This window comes from Trichosurus vulpecula, chromosome 8, assembly GCF_011100635.1.
Source record: "Trichosurus vulpecula isolate mTriVul1 chromosome 8, mTriVul1.pri, whole genome shotgun sequence".
In the NCBI taxonomy this organism is placed as follows: Eukaryota; Metazoa; Chordata; class Mammalia; order Diprotodontia; family Phalangeridae; genus Trichosurus; species Trichosurus vulpecula.
In genome coordinates, this window is record NC_050580.1 from 168,272,878 (window position 1) to 168,298,442 (window position 25,565).

The 25,565-nt window shown below is 40.7% G+C and overlaps 1 protein-coding gene across 1 annotated transcript in view; it reads right to left on the reverse strand.

The window, feature by feature from the left end:
- GLDN (gliomedin) overlaps nucleotides 1-25,565 on the reverse strand; it is an 81,034-nt gene that overhangs the window by 36,866 nt on the left and 18,603 nt on the right. Inside the window, exons 2-4 of the mRNA XM_036736940.1 lie at nucleotides 10,970-11,021; nucleotides 3,775-3,792; nucleotides 3,277-3,384 (exon numbers count right to left, since the gene is read on the reverse strand). Coding sequence (XP_036592835.1) covers nucleotides 3,277-3,384; nucleotides 3,775-3,792; nucleotides 10,970-11,021 — 178 coding nt within the window. The remainder of the gene's footprint in view (nucleotides 1-3,276; nucleotides 3,385-3,774; nucleotides 3,793-10,969; nucleotides 11,022-25,565) is intronic.

Here is a 25,565-nt window from a genome sequence, read left to right on the forward strand (position 1 = left end):
GGTTTTCCTGGTCTCTTTTGCTGACTCTTCTTCCTTCTGTTTCCTAACTAAAGTTCCCTCCCCAAGACTCTGTCCTCAACCCCCTGCAGTTTCTCCACTGGCAACTTCCTCAGCGCACGCATCCCCTCCCATGGCTTTAATTATCACTTCTGATGATGGTGACTCACAAATCCTTATCTCTGTCCCTGACCTGTACTCCAGACCTGTACTTCCAGCTGTTTATAGGATGCTCCCACTTGCTCATACCAGTCCATATTCTCAAATTCAACATGTTCCAAACTGAATGCCTCATTATCTGTCTCTATGAATCAGCTCTCAATTTTTCATAGCAATCTCACATTTTCCTTATTTTCTATTCTAGAAGTGTTATGGTCATCTTTGTCTCTTTCTTCTCCTTTATCCTCTATTTACATCCATATAATCACCAAGGTCAGGAATTTCTTTCTTTGAAATGTCTCTTAGGTTCCATTTTCTCCGCCATCTCATGTCTGTATCTTTGCTGACCTATCAAGCTGGCTTTTATTCTTATATTACCTCTCTCCAACATATCTGGTATACTGACAACTTACTTTTTCTTTTTTCTTTTCCTTCCTTCTTTTCTTTCTTTCTTTCTTTCTTTCTTTCTTTCTTTCTTTCTTTCTTTCTTTCTTTCTTTCTTTCTTTCTTTCTTCCCTTCCTTTCTTCTTTCTTTTCTTTTCCCTCCTTTCTTCCTTCTTTCCTTTGTTCCTTGCTTCCTTCCTTTCTTCCTTCTTTTCTTTTCCTTCCTACCTTCCTTCCTTCCTACCTACCTTCTTTCCTTTCTTTCCTTCTTTCCTTCTTTCCATCTTTCTTTCTTTCTCTCTCTTTCTTCCTTCCTTCCTTCCTTTCTTCCTTTTTCTTTTTTAGTGGCAGGAGAAATGGAGTGCGAGAGGAGTTCCAAGCTTGTGAATCCACACATGGAAACTCCCTGTGTTGAAATGTCTTCCTTCGGTGACACAGATGGGCAACTACTTTGCGACTTGTGGTCTTCAAGAATTGCCCGGGTTATAGAGAAGTTAAGTGACTTGCCTCACCATTGCCAAGCCAATAAATATCAGAGATAGGACTTCAACCCAGGTCTTTCTGACTATGAGATTAACCTTCTATCCACTTTTACGTCTCACTAATCTTCCCTAAAACATGCTTTAATCTTATTTTAGGATCTTAGATTTAGAGCTGAAAGGGACCTTAGGAGTAGTCTAATACAACTCTTATTTTTCAGATAAAGAAACTCAGGCTCAGAGAGATGAAACCGCCAACTGACCAAGGTCAGACAGGTAGTAAGTGGCAGAGCCAGGGATTTGAACCCAGGATCTCTGATACCAAATTCAGAGATTAGCTCAAGAATCTAGTGTGAAAACAACAAACTGGAAATGACCTCTATGTCCAGTCACTGGGAAACAGATGGGTAAATGATGGTATTCTAATGTAGATGCATCACGGCGTAGTGGATAGGGAGCTGGCCTTGGACTTAGGAAGACCCAGGTCCAGCTGCTGGCTCTGTCCCAGATTGGCCGCGTGACCCACCATGTCAATCTACTACAGCCTCCTGGGAAGCCTCTACATAAAGTGAAGAGAAGGTGCTGGTCTGCAATGGCAGAGAGGATATTCCTTACCAGGACTTCCCTGTATTGATGAAATCGCAGATGTCGTTAAAAAAAGTTAATGGAATGAAATGTTATGCTGTTGTAAACACAAATAAGTACAAATTATACAAAGAAATATAGAAAAACATATCTGAAGTGAGGCATAGTGACAAGGTTAAACTAGGATACAGACGGACTATAATTATAACTACAACTTGAGCAGACATTTACTAGCTGTGTGACCTTGGGTAAGTCATTTAACCCTGTTTGCCTCAGTTTCCTCATTTGTAAAATGAACTGGACAAGGAAATGGTAAATAATCCACTATCTTTGCTGAGCAAACCCCAAATGAGGTCATGAAGAATCAGACATGACTGAACAATTACAACAACATAACTATAACAAATATATGTTTATATATGTATATAATATAAATACTGACTAGAACTAGAAACTATAACAAATATATACATATACACACATATGTATAAACTGACTATAACTACATGTATTAGACTATATAATATACATATACACATAAGTATATATGCACATATATGTCTTCTTTACTCTAATTCTAGTCTTCCTCACCTCTCACATGCACTACTGCAATAACCTCCTAATTAGACTCCAGCTTCTGGTCTCCCCTTTCTCCATTTGAGGTTTCACATGGCTGCCAAATTTTTATTCTGAAAACACAGAACTGAGTACGTCACTCATCTATGTCAATAGCTCCCTACTGCCTATTGTATAAAGGAAAACCCTTATCTTGAAATTCAAAGACTTCTACAATGTAATTCCTACCTACCTTGAGAGTCATATTTAATGTTAATATTTAATATTATTCTCCTTCATGCTTTGTGTTCTGGTTGAAATGGACCTCTAGCTTTTTCCCGAATCGTTCCCACTGCCATACCCTTGCCCAAGCAGTCCCCTACATCTGGAATGCACTCTGTCCTTGCCTCCAACCCCTCTCTTCCTTTAAAGCACAGCTCAGGAGCTCCACTGCCTACATAAGACCTTTCCTGTTCTCCCTAGCTGTTAGAGCTCCTTCCCTCCTGAAATGACTTTGAATACTTTCTATGTCTTTTCCATGTGTGCATCACCCCGTAGAATGTCATCTCCTTGAGAGAAGGGGCTGTTTCATTTTTGTCCTTGTATTACTAGACCTGGGTGTATCCTGTACCTAATAGATGCTTAATAAATGTATACTGAATTGAAATGAATAAAACTTGAGTCAAAACACAAGGATCTAGGGTGAAGGAGGAAGGATAGCAGAAACAGAAGGGAGCAGAGAGGGCACCAATGGCACTGAACTGAGAAAAAAGTGGGGGGCTTCAGGGCTGATCTTATTCACGATATTCTACTCATTGCTTTCTTGTCCTCTGTCAGCCACCACCCCAGGAGGCAAGACAGCTTTGGGGGGTCAGAAACCAGCTGGAGAGATCACTTTCCCCAAGTCTTAAATGAGAATTTATCAAGGTTTGGCTGGGGGTGAGGTGGAAGAGGGAAAGAGCCTGCAGAACAGATCACAAAGGCTTGCAGGATATCACTGAATCAAAAGCTCCCTAGTTTCTCACCGCCACTTTTCATTTTTCTCCAAAAAAAGTCACAAAGATATGGAATAAGGAAATTACTTGTGAATTATATTTATAAAATTTTGCCAAAATACCTATTTTTCCTTTTTTCCCATTTGCTCCTTTTTCTCCCTTTGGTCCTTGAATGCCAGGCAATCCATCTGATCCATTATATCCCGGTAACCCATTCATTCCTGGGGGTCCTAAACCAAAGCACAAAATTAGTGGATATTTGCAGAATATTTAGCACTAGTTTTAATTGGGCTGGAACAAATGCAATCTTTTTTATATGCATTATATAAAAGGCAGGGTAAAACCCCTAGTAAGAAAAGCTGCAGGCTGATGGGCTGAAGCCAGGCTGTCAGAGACAATTTGACAATAGGAGTTAGCTCCTTCTCCTTCCCTCTCCTTTCCTTCCCAGGCAGTAGAGAGGTAATAGGATGCTCAGAATTGTCAGACTTATGGTCTGGGGAAGGGGGATGAGCTGTGGAATTACTCCAGGTCCCTTCCCCCCACTCCTGCTTTGTTTAAACCTGGTGGAGGAAACGTCCAGTCACCCTTCCCATGTTACTGGGAATTCAACGGTATCTTACCTGGTAGTCCAGGTGGACCTAAAACAGAAAAAAAGTATATTAGAAGGAAAATTGGCGGCAGAAGTAAAATTAGTATGAAAAATCAATAAACAGCAGGGCATCTCACTCCTCCCACTTAACAACCCCCCACCCCAACCCCTTTTAAGATTTATTACTAAACATTTAGCTGGTTACAGCGATTGAGACCATAGCTTTTGTTTAGAGCTCATTAAGTAAATGTGTTGAAAGAACCCTGTGAGCAATTCAACTACCACGCCTTGCCAATAGAAATCCATCTTTGCTTAAGTTTCATCTGACAAAGAAGGTTTTCTATTCTCTTCTCACGACTGATTTCATCACACAAGTGTTTATCCTTCATAAACATAGACCTAAGTGGCCAATAACTATTCTGCTTAAATTGTTTAGCCTATCAAAAGAGCTTTTCTTTATGAAGGTGGTCAAGCTAATGGTGGCATAACCCAGTTCTCCAGGGATTCCATTTTTAAAAATCCTTTTAAGTTGTATGAGAAAAGTTAGGGTCAGTATCAGATAACAAAGAGCTTCCTTAGTGCATAATTGGCAAGGGATTTCAGGGATCCAGATCAGTCATTTATAAATATTCCAACAAACAAATTCTTGCTGTCACAAATAGGTATGCCTTACTTTAAATCATTCTTCTTGGGTGCTCAGGCAAGTTAATGAGACTGAAACATGAGAAACAGAAATAAATACTCCTGTTTTTTTCAAAGACTATGTAATAAAAATAACCCTGAGTGCTGGAAGTTCTTTCCATAAGTTCATCTGTGTATATGTTACTCGTTTTATTCATAAAATGAGTGTTTAAGAAACTCCTGCTTCACGTGTGGCTATAGCCCAGGTATGGGAGGAATAAAATAGGGAACTTTTGGGTGAGGAAATTCCATCTCTTAATAAAGGTTGGCACCTTCTCAGCAATTTATAGTCTTAGAGAATTTCCCAGGGCACTGAGAGGTTAAGTAACCTGCCCAGGGTCACACAGCCAGTGTAGATCAGACGTCATACCAGGCATTCTAGAGCGGGGAGCTGGGAAAAGATGAGAGTTCATGCACACACTTCATTCCCCAAAGGTCTGTGCTGAAGAAGTCAGTATGCCTGATTCTCCTACCCATAAAAGGATTCCTTCAGGGTTCCTCCCTGTGTTATTACAGCCCGTAAGAGACAGGATAGCAAATGCTCTCTTTGTGCATGTGGATAGAGCCATTAAGCGGCAAAAGTGGAAGTCTCGGCTTTCACACAAGTACCATATTCACTTAACCACTCATCACTAAAGGCCAATTCAAACCTCATATAGAGTCTGAGGTTAAACCTATGCAATACTAAGACAAATGGTTAATTCAGTCATTCCAGGCAAATAGGCGATCAGTGGGGATGCGGGAGTGGAGGCGGGGGAGGGTGGGAATCCAAGAAATCAGTTGTTTTAATGAATTGACAGATGAATGCAGTTAAATCTACTAAATTATAGATGAGTTACAGTCCGTACCAATCTAGTAGGGGAAACTATGGGGGTTATAACACTTCTATAACTTAGTAGATAAGCCCTAGCAAGTTCCCTGAAGCATACAGAGGTTGTGACTTGTGCTGGGTCACAAATCTAGTGAGCCTCAAAGGCAGGATCTGAACCTGGGTTTTCTTGACTAGAAAGCCCAGATCTCTCTCTACTGTTACCACTGTCTCCGTTGACTTGAGCTATTTGCAGCACTTCAGAAAATCATAGAGTCTCAGAGACATAGGGACCTTCTACGGAATTTCCCACAAAGGGTCATCCTGTCCTTACCTAAAGGCCTCTGAGGTGGGCCCCACTACCATGTCCTAGTTCTGTGACCTGGGGCCAGTCATTTTACTGCTGTGAGTGCTAGTTTCTTTACTGATAAAACGAGCAGACGGGACTAGATGGCCTCTGAGGCCTTTTACAGATCTAAATGGATGATGCTATGATCCTATGATCTGTATGGTACCTCCTAAGGCTTCTATCTAATTCCTGATTTTTGGGAAGGTTTTCAAGTTTTTTTTTCCCCAACTTTTCAATTGTTCCTTATTCTGCCCTCTAGCCCTAAGCAGAAGAGCTTAACTGTCTGCTTGACAACCCTCCAAAAACCTAGAAACAACTACCCTGACCCCCCTCTTGTCTTCTCTTCCTTAGGCTAAGCATTCTCAGTTCTTTCTACTGATCGTTGTACCACATAATTTCAAGTCTCCTCTCCACCTGGGTCACCCTTCATCCGGAAGCTCTCCAGTTTGCTGAAGTCCTTACTAAAATGTGGAACTCAGAATCGAATCTATTAGTCCAGATGTTGTCGGCCCAGGATTGAGCATAGCAGGAATTCTCACCCCTTACATTTCTGGATGCATCTAGATGCACTTAATGCATCCATGTAATTTGAGCCTGTGCCACAGATAACTAGACACATGTACTTGCCTCGTGGTGGATGCCACACTAACTTCAGTATCTGTTCTTATCTCCATAGCAACCACTGACAGAGACCCAAGGGAAGGGAAAAGAGCAGGATCTGCATTCACAGCTAACAGGACCCATATCAAGCTACAAGGACCTGCCCTGCTAAAGGGAATTTCTGGTTCAAAGTCGGGACTTACTCTCCCTCCCTAACCCTGGTCCCCAAATTCAGCCATCTCCTTGCTCTGGTTTCTTCAGCCTCAGCAACCTAACTACTGAGTGTTTAGTTTGGATCCAGAGACTCTGAGTTCAAATTTTTGTTCTGCTACTGACTCCCAGTGTGACCTTAGGCAATTTCTTAACCTCTTTGGGCAAGACTTACCTTATCTGGGCCTCAATTTCTTAGTCTGTAAAATGAGGAGACCTCGGTCTGTTCCATCTCTAATAATAAACTTTCCTGGGTAACTGCTTTTTCCTGTGATTATGGTTCTCACGTGATACAGCTGAACCTGCTCAGGGCCACAACCCACAACTCCTGTGAGTCGACTCCATGTCCACAACATGCTAGGTTGTCCAAGACTCCCACCCTGAAATCCTAGAGCCCAGGTCAGCTCTGAGACATCTGGCACCCACTCATCTCTCAGATTTGTACTTTGCAAAGCTAAGTTTTAATTATAGAGCTTTCCAAGTAAAATCAGGCCCATTTTCAAGGCAGAGGGGAAAGCAGAAAGAGCCGGCTTTTTCACAGCATTTTGAGGTGCCAAGTATTAACAACCTCAACCAATTTCCAGCAAAGATATGATTCCTCTTCCCCACCCCCTCGCACAATCACAATTCAGCTCTAAGTGTTCTCAATAGCCTCATCACGCAGCATTCACTGCTTAGCTCAGAAGCCATTTTATAATCATAAAATAAATTGGGAAAAGGGCGAAAGAAACGGCTTTTCTCTTTCAGCAGCGATTTTGTGCTTGTAATTTCACTTATCCACTCATTCTTTAGTACCATCATGGTCACATGCCAAGGCAGAGATGGAAGATATTCAAGCCACAGAATCTTAGGGTAAAAAAAAAAAGAAAAATAGATATTTTTCCCCCAAAGATGTTTATTATGCTGCCTGAAATTTCATTAGTTTAGATCAATTAATATTTATTGAGCAGCCTCCATGATCAATAGTCAATAATCAATAAACATTTATTAAATGCCTACTATGTGCCAACAATTAGTAGGGCAGAATAAAATGAATGGGAACCATATATTAGCTTCTGAGCCTGCTCCGTGAACCAACTACGTTGCCAAAGTAAAATGTAAGCTTCCTGAACTCTATGGCTGCCTCTTTTGTATTCTTAAAACCAATTATATGACTTCACAAAGTGCTGGATTGGGAGTTAGAGGAGCTGGGTGAAAGTCCTGGTTCTACTGCTTACTAGCTGTGTGATATGATTAAATCAAATCATTTCTCTGAGGCTCAGTTTCTCCAAATATAAAAAGAGAAGGGTTAGCCTGGTTGACTTTTAAGGTCAACCTTTTAAAGCTCTAAAGGGCTCTTCTAGGCCCTTAATAAAAGCTTGTTGGGATAGCTAGCCTGGCATGTTGTGGATGTGGAGTTGACTCATAGGAGCACTGGCCCTGGAGTCAGGAAGACGTGAGTTCAAATCTGAACTCAGATATTTATTAGCAGTGTGACCCTGCCTCAAAAAAATAAAAGCTTGTTGATGATTTGGGTGATTTTTTACCTGTTTATCAGCCTGCCAAATTCAGGGTAATGCAGAATTATCATGTGAACAATATGGTAACTACACTTAATCTCACCCAAGTGTTGCTTGGTAGTGTTTCTGCCATGATGTACATAGAGGGATGATCTTATCTCTAGTGTAAGCCCCTAAATACAAAGATCGTGTCTTCTCCTTCTTTTGTACCTTTCTTTAATCCAAGGCTTTGTGCCCTTGTGACCCCTATTCCCCTCCCCCCCAATTTATAGGACTATAGGATAATAGATAATAGAGCTGGAAACAGACTCAGAGGTCATCAGGGTCCAATCCCTTTATTTTAGAGATGAGGAAACGCAGGGTCACACAGCCACTAAGTATCTCACACAGAATTTGAACTCAGATCTTCCTGACTCTGGGTCCAGTGATCTAACTGCTGCACCACTGTATCTACATTGGCTTGAGATGGCAGCCTGCTGGGCAGAAAAGGTAGCTATCACTAGTTGGTGAAAAATCTCCCCCCCTCCCCGCAAAAAAACCCTAAGGCACACATACAGACAGACATTATTTCAGTCACTAAACATTAACAGTTTATAGTATTCCAGATGTTCATAACATTTTACGTGAGATGAACTCCTTTGGAAGTCTGATGAAGTCCATAGACACCTTTTCAGAATAAATATATTTTTAAAAATCTGTAAATACATTTTTAAAAATCTGTAATTGAAGGAAATGTTAAATTTCAGTTAAAGGTTAGTAAAAATAAAGATGTATTACTTTTTCCCATCCAAGTTCACAGACCCCCTAAAATCTATTCATGGACCCCTGGGGGCGGTGAGGTTGGTGCATGGATGCCAGGTTAAGAACTCCAGGGGATAAAAATACTAACGCAGAGTCCCTGCCCTTAAGAAATTTACAGTCTAGTTGTCTAGTTGGGGTGGGAGGAGGAGGAGGAAGAGGAAAAATGAGATAATGTATAAAATAACTGTGGTGCAAGGCAAAATGTGATTAATGCTATGACAGAAGTACAAAGTGTCTTGGGAGTTCAGAGGAAGAAGCTACCTCTTGCTGGAGAGGTCACAGTGAGGCTCACATAGAGAAGAAGGGAGGGTGTGAGCTGGACCTAGAAGGATGGGTAGGATCTGATTCACTTGAAGAGGTGGGGAGAGGTAGGGAGAGGGGGAGGGGAAGGGACAGCCATTCCATACAGTAGGAACTGTATAAGCAAAGGCCCTAGAGGCAGAAAAGCACAGACTGAGTTTGGGAGCAACAAACAGTTTGAGTTCAGATGGAGCATTTGTTGTTTAGTTTTTTTTTCAGCCATGTCTGACTCTTTATGATATTTTTTTTGGAGGGGGTGGGGCTTCTGGACAAAGATACCGGAGTGATTTGCCATTTCCATCTCTAGCTCATTTTACAGATGAGGAAACTGAGGCAAACAGGGTTACGTGACTTGCTCAGGGTCACACAGCTAGTAAGCGCTCGAGGCTGGATTTGAACTCAGGTCTTCCTGACTCTAGGCCCAGCACTCTATCTTCTGTGCTGCCTGGATGCTCCATGGATGGAACATAGGGTTTGTGAAAGGATGCTTTGGGAGATACGGGAGGACAGCTTCAGAGCCAGGCTATTGAAAGCCTTGAATGTCAGAATAAGAAGTTTAGACTTTATTTTGTATGTTCTGGGAAGTCACTGGCAATTACTGAGTAAGAGGAATGATAAGACAGAGCTGTACTTTAGGAGAATTAACCTGGTAGTGGATCATAGAAGGATTGGAGCTGAGAGAGACTGCAGGTAGAGAGTCCAGGTAGGAGGCCCTTACAGTGGTTCAAGTGAGAGGTAAAAGAGGGAGATGGTAGTAGTAGAAATAGAACAGAAGGGATGGATGCAAGAGATATTTGTGGGGTAGAAGAAAGAAGACTTTATAGTTGATTAGATAATCAATGAGGTATTATCTAATCAGACAATCGCATCTTACATTTTTATAGTGCTTTAAGGTTTCTAAAGCTTTCTTGTGAGCTAGGTAGTACACATATCATTATCACTATTTTACAGGTAAAGGAACTGAATCCTGAAGAGGTTAAGTGACTTGCCTAGGGTCACACAGGTAGTCAGTATCTGAAGCAGGACTCAAACCCAGAACTCCCTGTCACCAATTCCAGCATTCTCTTGACTATTGGCACTCATCTTTGTAGAGGTAATACTGAAGCTATGGGGGTGGATGAGGTCATAAAGGGAGCATCCTATATTCAAAGAGCAGAGAGATCAGGGAAAGTAACAGAGGAGAGGTCAAAGGAACAGAAAAAGGTCCAGAAGAATGTGGTGTCATCAGTTATAACCCCCACGACTATTACATTCCCTTCTATGCTCCCTTCTCCCAAGGTTGTGCTGCCCCTTTGTGACCTCATTACCTATTCAGCACTTTCCTTATGTTCATTCGAACCTGATTTCTGCAAAGATGATGGGGAACTAGGCTGGAATTTCACTTGTTCCACTTATCCTAGGGGAGGCCTTGGTCCTGGCATAGGCTTGGCCACACAGCAGGCTATTAAAAACTGGGTTTGATTTTTTTTTTGATTGACCTCTTGGTTAGATCCAACCTAAGTAGTATTAACCTTGACTTTTATGATTGTTTTGTACATTGCACATACAGAAACGATGTTCACTTTAATAAGCTTGAAAGGCATTCTTCCTCCTGAGTTGGTAAACATTGCTTTTGACATCTCATTTATGCTGTTGGTTTATTAGTAAGGTTCTTTTGCTTAGTACCAAAACAAAAATCCATGGCTTTGTTCAAGTTATTGCAAGTTTCTGAATTATTGTCAGAATTAGTGATCTCTTACTGTAAGTAAAAACCCCCTTGCATTTTAGTATCAATACTGAAAATGTTGTGACATTTTATAGTGACTATCCATATTAGGATATCTTCCCCAAATTACATAATATCTCTGCAAGTAAACCAAAATGTCATTTTCAGAATGATTCTTTCTTTCCTCCCAGTAATAATTCTGCCACTGAGAATTCTACTAGCGTGCATTTTTGACATGTAAGACAGAACAGCTTACTAAATCTGCATGCATACCTGTTAAGCAGATTCCTTTGGTGCTGTTACATAAATCCAGCATCACCCGAACCTAAAAGTATAAAAAGAGTGAAATTAACCACAAAATACAAAAGAGCGAACTCTGGACTGGAAAAAAAGATTACTGGTTCGCTTTTTATTCTAAAATGACTAACAAGCAGAAAGATATTAGAGAAAATATTTGGTAATGTCAGTGGAATTTGCAAAGCTAAATGCTGGGCAAAATGTGTGAACTTTTAAAAATCCTTAAAATAGCAGGTAGGAAAGGTTTGTTATGGAGCTGAAGAAGTAATCGACTTTGGTTTTTAAATTTCTGTTGTGCTCTCTTGAAATAAAGAAAGTTGGCTGGGGTCGTATTAAATCTGGACTTAACACTCACAAAGAAATATGGTGTTTTACAGTTAGCAGTGACCTTAGAGGTTATGAGGTTCAGCTCCTCCATTTTATAAATGAGGAAACTGACTCTAGAGATGGAAAATGACTTAGAGCATATTATATAATAAGCTGGTGCTTGAATCATTCATTCCATGGTCATAAAGTCTGGTACAGTCTCCAGACACCATACTTCTATTAACAGAGTGGCTTGTAAGAGTTAAGCCAACTGTCAATGGTGCATGTTAGATTAGAACAGGTTAACACTTAAACTGACATTAGTTACTCAATGTAACTAGAGGTGAAGGATTATACTGCTCCAAGAAAGAATGGGATTTTATACCTGTGGGGTTCATTAACAGGCTTGTGTGCTCATATACATGAAGAACTGGATTCTATTTGAGATACGTCTAGACAAAGACTGTGCATAATTTAGTCCAGTTCAATTGAATCTAACAAGCAGGAGGAAGAATATTATTTTATCCCCAATTCTGAGGCTCATAGACTGATGGTACTGTAGAAAGAGCAATGAAATTGGAGTCAGAGAACCTGGGTTCAAACACTGGATTTGCTGCCTGTATGACCTTGGGCAAGTCACTTAAACTTTATGGGGTTCAGTTTTCTTATCTGTAGAATAAGGGGTTCAACTAGATGATGCCTAAGGTCCTTTCTAAATCCACAATTCCATATATATTGGCTCATGGTATTCAAACCACTTGAAATGAACTCCCTCTCTGTTAATCCCATGGCTGTTGTCTTTTGCAGAGGATCAGAGTTTACCTATGTCAAGAAACCTTTGCTGATTAATCCAATTTTACTTTTATTAAGATCATCTCTCTCCTTCCTCTCCTCTCTGTCTCTGTCTCAGTCTTTCTATCTCTGTCTCTCTCTGTCTCTCTGTCCCTCCTGAATTCCCTTGATTACTTGCGTAATCCAGAATCTTCAAGGTGGCAGGACATAATGAACACACAAATGAAAGGGAAAAGCTAAGAAGAGACTAAATCCAGCAAGCTGTAGCTTAGATTTAAACTCCTCTAAAATGCTACCTATGTGCAGGTAGGTGGCACAGTGGATAGAGTGCCAGGCCTGGAGTCAGGAGGAACTGAGTTCAAACTCTGCCTTAGGCACTTACTAGATAGTCACTTAACCTTGTTTGCCTCAATTCCTCATTTGTAAAATGAGCTTGAGATGGAAATGGCAAACCATTCTAGTATCTTTGCCAAGAAAACCCTAAATAGGGTCATGGAGATTTGGACACAACTGAGATGACTCAAAAACAACAATAAAATATTATCTGCCAAAAGCCAAAAAGGTTTCAGATGTCTCTTTAAAAGATTCTTCATATATTAATTATAGCTATTGAGGATAATAAGATAGGGAAATAGAACCTACCTGCTGGCTAATCCCAGGGTAAAACCAGCAATATGTATTATAGCAGGATGGGGGTGGATGATGAATATAAGATAGGCTAACTAATTTTTGTGTAGCATCAGAATTCATCTTTGCCAAGAAACTTTTGCTCAATAACCCAATTCTACCTTCATTAAAATTCTCTCTTTATTTTTTCCCCTCAGTTTTCCCACTTATTTATGTAACCCAGAATTCTCAAGGAAGCCAGACATGATGATTTATTAATGCGGGGCTTGTTAATAAAGCAAATTATCTGATTTGTTTAACTCATGACTTATTTCATAAGAACTTCAGAAATGTTTAACACCTCCGCTTTCAACTTCTAGAAACTGCAGTTTTGATTTTTGGGAAAACACAGCTCTGTCTTTGGACTAGGGTTCAAATGGTAGCTAAGAAATCCAGAGAAATTTCAGATTTGCATTTTGTTTAAGTAAGCAGGTGTATATTAAGCTCCTCATAACTTCTATCAACATAATTATTTTTTGAAAATACTTCCTAATGTTAGTTAGCTTTGCCTATAACAACGTTATTTATATTTCTACTGGGACTTCAATTTGGAAAGATGAACTAATTATTTTTTACGGATTTCAGAAGCATTGTGTTTTCTACCCATCTGAAGCTTAGCAGAAAGGTTTAACTTTACATTTCTGATTAAAATCATCATCAACCATTTCCTATTTTCAATTTCACCTCTTTTAAAGTAAGCTGACGTGGCTTCCATAATCTGGTTACTGGATACAATATTCATGGTTGGTGAAGTGCTGATTTTTGTTTGCTTTTACACAATTTTCATTTCCAGACACATTCCACCATCTCCTTCCCCTCTAGGGAACTGTCCTGATAAAGAAGTGGGGGGAGGGAGGGATAACTGAGCGAACTAGTCAACATGTCAACCATGTCTGCTATTATATAGTGTATTCTCTACCCATTGTCCTCTTGCTCTGCAAAGAAGGAGGAAAGTGCATTCTCACATTTCTTCTTAGAATTTCCCAATATTCAATTTTGACAGTTATGTTGATGTATGCAGTTTCCCCCCTGTTTTTGTTATTATAATCCTTGTTTGTGTTATTTTCCTGGTTCTGCTTATTTTGTATCAGTTCATCTAAGTCTTTCTGTGCTTCCCTGTGTTCGTTATTTCTTATAGGACAGTAATATGCCATTACATTTAGATATCACTACCTATTTAGCCAACCACGGGGTATCTGCTTTGTTTTTAGTTTTTCTATTAGCAAGTGCTACTGCTATAAATATCCTGGTGTGTATGAGGCATTTCTTTTTATCACTGACCTCCTTGGAGTAGTAATCTACAGGGTGGGGGAGGGGAGGGGATCTCTAAGTTAAAAGGAATTGCTATTTTATTCACTTTCTTAGCCTAATTCTAAATTACCTTGTAGTATGGTTAAACCAATCCACAGCTCCAACAATAGCACATTCACATGCTTTTTAAAGTGATTTAAACAAACAAGCAAGCAAAAGACCCCAACAAACTCAAGGGATCAGTCTACCGTGGTGTGCCAGGGGCGGGGAACCTTCGAGGCCACATGTGGCCTTCTAGGTCCTCGGATGCAGCCTTTTGACTGAGCCCAAGTTTTACAGAACAAATCCTTTTATTAAGTGGATTTGTTCTGTGAAGTTCGGATTCAGTCAAAGGACTGCACTTGAGGACCTAGAGGGCCACATATGGCCTCGAGGCTGCAGGTTTCCCACCCCTGGGTAGGCACTAAAATTCCCACAGATCTCTACATTTTTAGAAGGATGGATGAGAATGTGGAAATCCTTGTCCCAAGGCAGTTTTATTCACCATCAGTTAAATAGACATTTCAGGTACCCCGAACATTACATTCTCTGGCCATGGAAATTAACAATGAAAACAGTCCGTTTTGAGAACACTTGTTTTCTGGTCGATTATTTTTCTGGAAGATTGTCTCCCACTCCCTCTGACTGATGCAAACATTTGGTTAGTGTCCATTAATTTTACGCCAAACGATGCGTTGTAGTGATGTCGCAGAAGCATACTATAAGCACAGGCACTCAAATAGAAAAGCAGCTAGGTGGTACAGTGGAGGCATTGCTGGACTTAGAATCAGGAAGACTGGAGTTCAAATCCTACCTATGTGACCTGGGCAAGTCGCTTAACTTTCAGCCTCATTTTTCTAACCTGCAGAAAGGGAATATTAAATGGCACTTGTGAGAGTCAAATGAGATGACATATTTAAAGTTCTATATAAATGTCAGCTATTATTATTTGGAAGATCTGGGTTCAAATTCCAGACCTGCTATTTATTATTTATATGTAACTCTGGGGTGGGTCAATTAACGCCTCTGGGCCTCAGATTCCCCATCAGCAAAATGAGAATACTGAGTTAGATCCTCTTTAAGGTCCAAAAGCTATAAAATTCTATGTTACTTAATGATTGACATTTCTCTCTTTTCACAATAACCTGGGAGGTGAATAATGTAAGTATTATTAGCCCCTTTACAGAGGAGAAAACTGAATTGTTTAGTTACAGCAAGCTCTGGAGAGAGGATTCAAACTCAGGTCTTCTGACACAAAGTCCAATGATTTTTTTCCGCTATATTCTGCTACTTCCTCCGCTGTAGGTAGTTATAGAATCATAGATTTATTAAAGCCGGAAAGGACCTTAGAGATCTTAAGTGCAACCTCTGCAATTCACAGATGAGAAAACTGAAGACTGGGGAAGTTAAGTGACTTGCCCAGGGTAGTACAGCTCGTAAGTATTTAAGTCAGGACTCAAACCCAGGTCTTCCCAACTCCAATATAGAAGGGACCTGGGGTCTAGGAATCTGAGAGTGAGTGTGTTTTCTTTGGCAAGATTTTTATAGTGGGAGACTCCTCCCTCCACTTCTGCTCCTGCTTCTTCAGAAAGTGGGGAAGAAAAACAACTCCTAAGGTATTTAGATCATCTCGTTCAAACTTCCATTTTATTGATGAGAAAATCGAGATCAAGAGAGGGGAAGTAACCTGCCACTTTCAAGAACAAGGACTGTCTTCATTCCATCATTTTTCACTTGCGTCCGACACTTCATGACCCCATTTGGTGTTTTCTTGGCAAAGATACTGGGGCGGTTTGCCGTTTCCTTCTCCAGCCCACTTCACAGATGAAGAAACTGAGGCAAACAGGGTGAAGTGACTTGCCCGGGGTCACACAGCTAGTAAGTGTCTAAAGCCAGATTTGAATTTAGGAAGAAGAGTCTTCCTGACTCTAAGCCTGCTACTCTATCCACTGCACCACCTGGCTGCCCCAGGGACTGTCTTACTGACTTCTTCAGCATTCTCTAGAACTCTTAGTGTTAGGCTTATGTCAGATGCTCAGCAAGTTAATGGTTCAATTGATTTCAATGATATCAACTATTTCATGCAGTCTTAGATAGAGCCCAAGCGGCAAAGTCATTATTCCTATTTTGATTCAAAAATTATATAAGCCCTGGGGAGGGCTTAAGCGGCTAAAGACCTTGGGAGTTGCATGCATTTCTTCCCAGATCCAGCAGAAAGGAAGTTCACGCTGGAGCAGAACTAGAATGGGTGTGTTCTCTTCTGGAAGATTTTCATAGCAGAAGCCTCCTCCCTCCAGTTGGGCTTCTGCATTCTTGGTGAGGTGGGAAGAACTGCTGCTTGCTCCCAGGGTCTCCTCAAGGCAGCAGCCCAAGCTGGGACAGTTACCCAAGCATAAATCTAAGATCATGGCCCCTGTGTAGCTCTTTCCTATGTGACCTATGGCTTTTCAAGACATCTGAGTCCATTGGCATATTGTATTATATATGATTCCCTTTTCCCTTTCTTTCTCTCCTAACTCATTTCACTCACTGCTTTCATATTCACTTTTCTTTAAAAACAAACAGACGAAAACTGAATACTTGGTAGGTAGCAAATTGCAGAGGGCAGGGCCAATGAGACTTGGAGTCAGAAGACGTGGGTTCGATTCCTGGCACTCTCAGTTACTCCCTCTACTACCTTTCACAAGACATTTAGCCTTTCTGAGCCTCAGTAAACTCAACTGGAGGAGAGATTGGGGCTGATGAGTGTGCATAGCTCTGCCTCACTTAAGTCCAATTCAGTCGCAAGTCAAGACATCACCCTCCTGATGTCATTGGTCCTCTTGGAGAATGGAGGATGAATGGCAGCAACAAACTCATGTGAAAAAATGAGGGAGTGGTACTGTAGGTCCTTTAAGCCTCTCTCCCACCTCTCCCCGCCCCCTTTCAAAAACCTCGAACAGTTTATGCATTGCCATCAGGATAAATTCCAAACTCCTCAAACTTTCCAAAGCCCGGCATCATCTACTCCCAACACGCTACTCATCTCTCAGGCCCACTCTGTCCTCATTTCTCCTTCCTCTTGACATTAAGCATTTTGCTTCAGCCAGTATGCCTGGCGAACAGAACTATAACAAGCAACTTGGGCTCTCAGAGCAAGGAGAACATAATGAGTCTGAGCCAGACAAAATTCTTTTCCAAATCAATTTAGTTGAAAGGGGTAAAAGACTGCAGGACACAAGGCAACGTCAGAGGACGCAGAGGCTCTGGAACGTCAGCTTATGTGCGTAGACTGCTAGATACCACTGCAGAGGGGGAGAGCAGAGGACGAGGGGGTAGGATGCAGGACCTGAAGGGACCAGAGAGAAGCTCGCCTGGAGTGCGGCTGCTGTTGTTTGGTAGCTGTTGGGAGGCGGGGTGGGAGAAGGAAATGTGCCATCTGGTACCTTTCCTTTTGCAGTTATTCTTGTTATTAGTTAGCTAGACAGTGTGGTAGAGTAGATAGGGAGCCTTGGAGTCAGGAAGTCTTGTTAAAATCCTACCTCTGGGGGCAGCTAGGTGGCACAGTGAGTAGAGCACCAGCCCTGGAGTCAGGAGGACCTGAGTTCAAATCCGGCCTCAGACACTTGACACACTTACTAGCTGTGTGACCTTGGGTAAGTCACTTAACCCCAATTGCCCTGCCTTCCCCCCTGCAAAAAAAAATCCTACCTCTGACATATGCTGGGCAAGACCCTTAACCTTCTAGTGCCCCAGGCAACTCTATTAACCAACTATAAATTGCAGGGCAAATACCAGTCTTCATTGGTAGAGAAACTTTCCTCATTGGGAGTTCTCTATCGGAAATCTCAGGACTGATATAAATAAAAAAATTCTTGTCATTAGACACTAAGCTAAGTTGTCTCAACGATGCCGAAGAAGTTCACATGCTATCAGAATTCACACAATTTCATCATGCTGGGGTCCTAGTTGTATCTCTGCCAGTGAGGCCAAAACTACACCTTTGATCTCAATTAAGTACACAGTAGCCCTTAATTTTTTCCAAACTTCCTCGCTTGTATGTACTGTTAAAAAATTACCATGAACCAGAAAAGTCATCAACCGACATGAGCATTTTCACATGCAGGCCATGTGCATATGGAGCCGGAAAAAGGTAATTATATATGAAATCACGAATTCTATTACATGACTTGGTTTTTAAAAATATGTTAAATTGAATGTGGTAGTACCAACATTGCCCTGCTAATCTGTGTCTCTTTCTGAACTTCCTCCTGCTCTTTTCTGTTTTATTAAAGTCATTGACCCTCTTTTTTATTACATAACCATAACCACCTCTCCAACCTCTTTCCCTCAAAGAATAATGGCTAATAGATATATAGTGCCTTATTATATGCCAGGCACTGTGTTAAATGCTTTACAAATCTTATCTCATTTTAGCCTTACAACAACCCTGGAAGGTAGATGCTATTAAAGTCCCCATTTACAGATGAGTAAACTGAGGCAAACAGAGGTGAAGCCCAAAGTCACACAGCTAAGAAGTGTCAATGGCTAGATTTGAACTCTGGTCTTCTTGACTCCAGGCCCAGCATTCATTCTATTAACTGTGCAAACTAGATGGCCAATAAAAGCTCTTCCTATAACAAGTATAATCAGACTAAACAAACATACTGTATTGATTCATGTCTGAAAATGTATGTGGGTCTCATTCTGCCCCAACTGTCAGTCTATCACCTCTCCATCGGGAAGCGGGAAGCATGAGTCAGCTTCATAGTCTTCTGGATCGGTGATAGGTCATTGCATTGATTAAAGCTCCCAAGTTTTTCAAAGATGCTTTTCTTCTTAATACTATGGTCATTGTCCAACTAGTTCTCCCGGTTCTATACACTTTACTCTCTTTGCATCAGCATTCACACAATTCTTTCCAGGTTTAGCTGAATCTATCCCTTGTTAAGTTTCTTGTGGCACAATAATAGTCCATTAAGTTAACATACTGTAATTTGCTCAGTTGTTTCCGGGTTTTTGCTACAATAAAAAATTCTACTACAAATATTTTTGTACATATAGATACTCTTTCTCTTTGATCTCTTTTGGGAATATACTTAGCATGTTTAATCTGGAGAAGAATACTAGCGACATTTCTGGGTCAAAGGGGAGGCACAGTTTAGTGACTTTGGGGGTATAAGTCCAAATAGCTTTCTAAAATTGTTGGATTGAGTCTCAGCTCTATCAACAATGAATTAGTGTACCAGTCTTCCCACAGCACCACCAGCAATGCATTAGTGTAAGAGTCCTCCCACAGCTCCACCAACATGCATTAGTGTACCAGTCCTACCATAGCACCACCAACACAGTATTAGTGTACTTGTCCTCCCACAGTTCCACCAACAATGTATTAGTATACCAGTCTTCCCACAGCTCCACCAACAATGCATTAGTGTACCAGTCCTCCCATAGCACCACCAACACCATATTAGTGTACCAGTTCTCCTACAGCTCTACCAACAATGCATTAGTGTACCAGTCTTCCCACATCTCTTCCAACAATTTGTTTTCAATCTGATGGGTCTGAGGTGAAACCTCAGTGTTGTTTTCATTTGAATTTCCCTTCTGAGTAGTGATTTGGAGCACTTTTTCATATGGTTGTTAATAGTTTAGATATCTTCCCTTGAGAACTACCTGTTCATATCCTTTTTCTGTTTATCTATTAAGGAATGACTCTGGTTCATATATTTGTATGAATTCTCCACATAAATATTTAAACCTTTTATCAAAGAAATTTTCTTCAAAGCTTTTTTTTCTGTTAATTGTTTTCTTCTAATTCCAACTGCATTAATTTTATGCAAAACCTTTTCAATTTTATGTGATCAGAATTGTCCATGTTATCTTCTGTGATCCTTTTATACTTTGTTTGGTCATCAACTCTTTCCTATCCATGGTGGGAAAAGGTATTCCATTTCTCCTTCCATTCTCCTCTAGTCTGTTCCTCATATGCATTGGTTTTTTTTTTTTGGAGGGGGAAGGCAGGGCAATTGGGGTTAAGTAACTTGCCCGAGGTCACCCAGCTAGTAAGTGTGTCAAGTGTCTGAGGCCGGATTTGAACTCAGGTCCTCCTGACTCCAGGGCTGGTGCTCTACTCACTGTGCCCCCTACTCACTGCATCACCCCTACTACGCATTCTTAAACAGTCTTTACCCTTTGTACTTAATCTTCCAGAAGACTTCCCACTATAGTATCTCTGGGGAGAGTAATAAAAACTTACTTATTCACAAATTCTGAAGGAACTTCACCTTTCAACATAACTTTTCATTTTATACAGATATGAATGGCTTTCTTCTGAATAGGCTATTCTTCAAAGGAAATAATTCTCTAGTGAAGGAAAAAAGGTGACACAGAGAAAACCCCCACCCCAGAACTTCTCTCTCACTGGTACTAATTAAAGAGACAAAAATAATGGCATCTGTTTCACTTCTGGGCATAAAGTGCCTAATGAATAGAAATAGGGACTGGAGCTCTGATTCCCAGGATAGGGAATTCCCTGGATGGAGAAGCTCTCTATCAATGGAGGTAGGTACCTTTTTTGCCCAAAGTGCATATTATAAAAGAATTTCCTTTGCTTTTATGGGAACCTTAGAGTATGACAATGAAACACGGACTACAAGTATTTGTAGGATTAAAAATAAGCATCACTCATTTTGTAAAATTAAAAATGGAGAGGCATATGGTGGGTGGGAACAGGGTCCAACATGTAACCAATGAGGATCTTTGAAGAGCAGGAATGAAAGATCTCATCAAGGAAGTGTATGACATGAGAAGACTGGGTGTTAGGTATGATGGATGAACACTCAGAGCTTCTCCACCGGAGAAAAAGAGGAAGACCTCCAACATGTTGGAGGGGCACCCTGTGGTGAACTTAGAGGAAGATGTGGATAAGAGTCACATGGAATGGGAAGGCATGGATGTGTTACTATCTGCATCTTTGAAGGGAACTTCCAAATTGAGGAGACCATAGATCCATTATAGTCTATGAGTAAGACGTCCAATAGAGAAAGTTAAAGTTTGACATTGGGGAATGGAAGTGATGTGTCATTTGCTAAATAACTGGCTCTTTTCTAGTTATCTTGTAAAGAGTAAGGGGAAAGGATATGGTGAGTACATATAGTTGGGTAATTATAACTCTGATCTCTGGAGAGAGAACCTCCCTCAAATAGGACAGTAGCAAGGGCCTTGAGAGCAAGTGGCCAGATTGCTCTTCCTTATTTTAGAGCTTCCAAGAAGGTGAATTGAGTACATTCAAAGTAGAAATTGAAAACGATAGATACATAAGTAAATTGAGTACTTGCTTACTACAGGATCCAAAGCCAAGCAAGCAAATACTGTCAGTTCTCTAGCCAGAGGCTATGACATCAGCCTCTACCTTTTGGACTCAAGGTTTATCAGATTTCCTAAAAGTGGTTCCCATGACCATATTTATTGTTTAGAAAAAGAATATTGTTAATTTTCTTTGTTATTGTCAGCATCTGATAAGTAAGTTAGATCACAGGTCGGGAGCTAGAAAGGTTCTTAGTGGTCATTTAGTTCAACCCCCTTTGTACAGATGAGGAAAATTAGTTGTTTCAAACAGGATTGCTTCTTTCCCCCCTCTAAGATGTTACTGCACAAGAGTGTGGCAGTGTTTTTCCATAATAAACTTGTCAAGTAGGTACTGAAAACTGTCAACTTTTGGTAGTATTGAAGGGCAAAATTGATGCCAGAGGTGTTACTAGTACGGAACAAGATAGGGCTTGTTCTAGGGCACCAACATGGGGGGAGGGAACTTCCTTTCAGTGGCGCTAGCCACCCCTGCACTGAGCCCTGATCTGCTATATACAGCTCCCAGGGTGGTGGAGACTAGACTGCACTTCTCCCTGCATGCCTGCACTTTGGTTAGACTGTAGTCTGTATTATAGATCTTGCTTTCAGCCCTAGCTCAGCTGCTTTTGTCCTAGGTAAAAAAATTCCTAGTTCTATCTCTTTGACTAGTGTGTTTTAGTAAAAAGAAGAATCAGAGGAGTAATTGTGAAATTATAGAATGATTTGGTGGTTCCATGATGTAATGTTTAGCTTTCTGGACTCTGAATCCAGACATTTGGGTTCAAATTTTGGTGGAAACTGCAAAATAATATTTAGGGCAGCTAGATGGTGTAGTGGATAGAGCACCGGACCTGGAATCAGGAAGACCTGAGTTCAAATCCAACCTCATGTACTACCTGTGTGATCTTGGGCAAGTCACTTAACCCCGTGCCTTGGTTTCCTCATCTGTAAAATGAGCTGGAGGAGGAAATGGGAAACCACTCTAGAATCTTTGCCAAGAAAACCCCAAATGAGGTCACAAAGAGTCAAACATGACTAAAAACTGAACAGCAACACATAGGATGATAGAGAAAGAAAGAAAAATTAAGTCTCTTACAGAAAAAAAACACCGATTCAATATTTTCAGTCATCTTAAGAACTAACTATGTATCTATGCTACAGATTGTATTGATTTTGAAGAAAATTTAATAATTGTCCATTAAGGGATACTGACTCTTCCTCCTTCTCCGCCACTCCCCTTTCAATTATTCAAGCCAATGATGATGAACTATACGTAGGCAAGGCCAGGCGCAGCATGCAGAAAGTGAAATAACAAAAGTCACACAAAAAGAAAATAAACCGTAATTAACCTTTTAATCTTAGATCCAGAAGTAGTCTGGAGAATTCCTTCTAGAGAAGAGCGTTTACGCGTATTATAATGGCAGAGTAGGGTATAATACAGGCAGGGCAAAGTAGCGGATAGTGAGCCAGCCTTAGTCAGGAAGACAGCGGTTCAAATCATCCCTCAGATACATATTGGCTATATCACCCTGGGCAATTCACCTAACTTCCCCATGCCGAAGCAGCTCTTGTAATGGCAACCACGCCGGCACACCCAGGACGGCTGCTAGCACAGGTTCTTAGATCTGCTTTACTAGGAAAGATAGCTGTTTCGGGCATCAACAATCTTCTTTAATTACATAAAATGCAAACAGAGAAAATATAGAGAAGAGAAATAAAGACCAACAGACAGGGCTCTACTGCCTGAATCAAAACAATATTGCCATATATATTTTACATTTGCCACTGGATCAAGATAGCCTTTACCTCTGAGCAGTCAGGGACCTCTGAACATATGGCTACTCAGAGTCTCGACCAGGGAATCACAAGATCCTTTTTGTAAGTGAGCCCCCAAAGCAAAAGCTCACCTCTCAGGATATACATACTCTTTCAGCTAACAGGCTCAGAGCCAGAAGGCATCACAATCTTCCTGACTCAATGCCTAATTAGAAATTAGCAAAAGGTGTGTAAGCTTTCCTACAAGCAGCAAGCTTCCCTTAATGGGCTCCACATGAGGCCTAATGATGGTCAGGGAAGATCTTACTCCCCATTAACCTTACAGCTCTCTCCTTCTAAGTCACAAAATAGATGCTTAACTGCATGGATTGAGGGAGTTCCTTTTACATCTGAAAAACGGTCGTAACAAACAAAAATGAGCTTTCATTAGGTGGTGGTCTTTCATTTTCTTATATGTACTTATAAAATTTTGGTTAGTTCTATACTGGTAAGAGTTAAACTCATCCAGGGAAAATTCTTCCAGCCGATTTGTGTGTTAAAAGCTTGCTTTGTGATGAAAATTATGACATCCAGTGGCATAGGAACAAAGAAATCAGACACACCTTTTCCTGGTAATGCTGACTTTGGAGGAGCCAAAGTTAGGGACTGAACAACAGACATTTTGGCTGAGCAAATTAAAAATCTTTTCTGCATCTTAAATCCTTGAAGTCTGGTCTACAGGACTTCCTGTTTTGTAGTTGGTTATGTGATTTTTGGCTGCTCAGAATCTTCCAACTGAATTGTCTTCAATTCAACTTGAGATTTTACTTCGGTTTTAATGGGTCTCTAATAATAATAGCTACCATTTACACAGCACTTTAAGGTATGCAAAGCATTTCTGTTCTTCAGTCATTTTTCAGGCATGTCCCACTCTTCATGACCCCATCTGAAGTTTTCTTGGCAAAAATACTCAAGTGGTTTGCCATTTCTTTTTCTAGTTGATTTTATAGATGAGGAAACTGAAGCAAACAGAAGTGACCTGCCTAGGGTCACACAGCTAGTAAGTGTCAGAGGCTAGATTTGAACTCAGGAAGATGAGGCTTCCTGACTCTAGGCAGGCACTCTATCCACTGTGCCACCTAGTGGCATTTTACCTTAAAGATAAAAGAAGATTTCAGCAGACAGACATGGAAAGTATATATTCCAGGCATGAGGAATGGCATGAACTAATGTTTGGTGCCACAAAAATACAGATCAGTTGGTAGTCAAATCTGGCTAGAATGGAAAGTAAGTCAAGAGGAGAAGTGTGGAATAGGGTTGGAAAGAGAAGTTGGAGAGCTTTAAATGTCAGGAAAAGGAATTTTATTTTACCTGCCTGAAGGCAATAAGTAGCCATCCCATCTCTTTGAGCAAGTTAGCAACATGATTAGACTTGTTCTTTAGGAAATTTTTTTAAAATTATCAATCTATTGTCTTTACATCACCTCATTTTCTAAGTAGAACCCTCCCCCAAATATGCACACATTTCCCTATCCATTTCCCTAAGTTTTTCCTTGTAACAAAGAATAAAAAAGAGATAAAAAAATGGTTCTATAAATGTCAGCACCAAATCAACTGAATCTGATGGATGATTGCATGCAACATTCCATATCAATTGTCCCCCAACTCTGCAAGGAACAGAGGGAAGATCATTTTCTCACTGCTTAACGAAATTATCTTGGCTTCTCTGTGAAGGGTAGACTAGAGGACTGAGAGGCTGGAGGCAAGGAGACTTAGTAGGGTATTTTAATAGTCTAGGTGAGAGGTAATGAGAGGAGACAGGTGCAAAAGATGTTGCAGGACATGTGTAACCTATATCAAATTGCTTGCCTTCTCAATGAGGGGCAGGGGAGGGAGGGAGAGAATTTGGAACTAAAAATTTTTTTAAATGAATGTTAAAAATTGTTTTAACATGTAATCAGGAAAAATAAAATATTATAAATATATATATATATATATAATATATATATAAAGATATTGTAGGGGGGATAGAGTCAATAGGATTTGGCAACTGATTGGATGTGGGGTCTGAAGGATCAAGGAGCCCAAGATTTTGAGTCTAGGTGACTGGGATGATGGTGGTGCGATTAATAGAAATAGGGAAATTGGAAGGAACAGGAGGGCTGGTGGGGATGGGGGGAGAAGATAAGTTCATCTTAGTCATAATGTGTTTGAGGGGCCCATAGGACATCCACATGGAGATACCCAATAGGAAGCTGGAGCTATGGAGCTCGAGCTCAGAGGAGTGATTGCAGTTGACTATATAGATATAGCATCACCTGTATGGAGGTGACAGTTGGAGTCATGGGAAGGCATGAAATCTAGGTGAGAGAACAGAGAGAAAAGGGAAGAGCTTCGTGTACTTTCCTAGGAGATTCCGAAGAAAGAGGGAAGC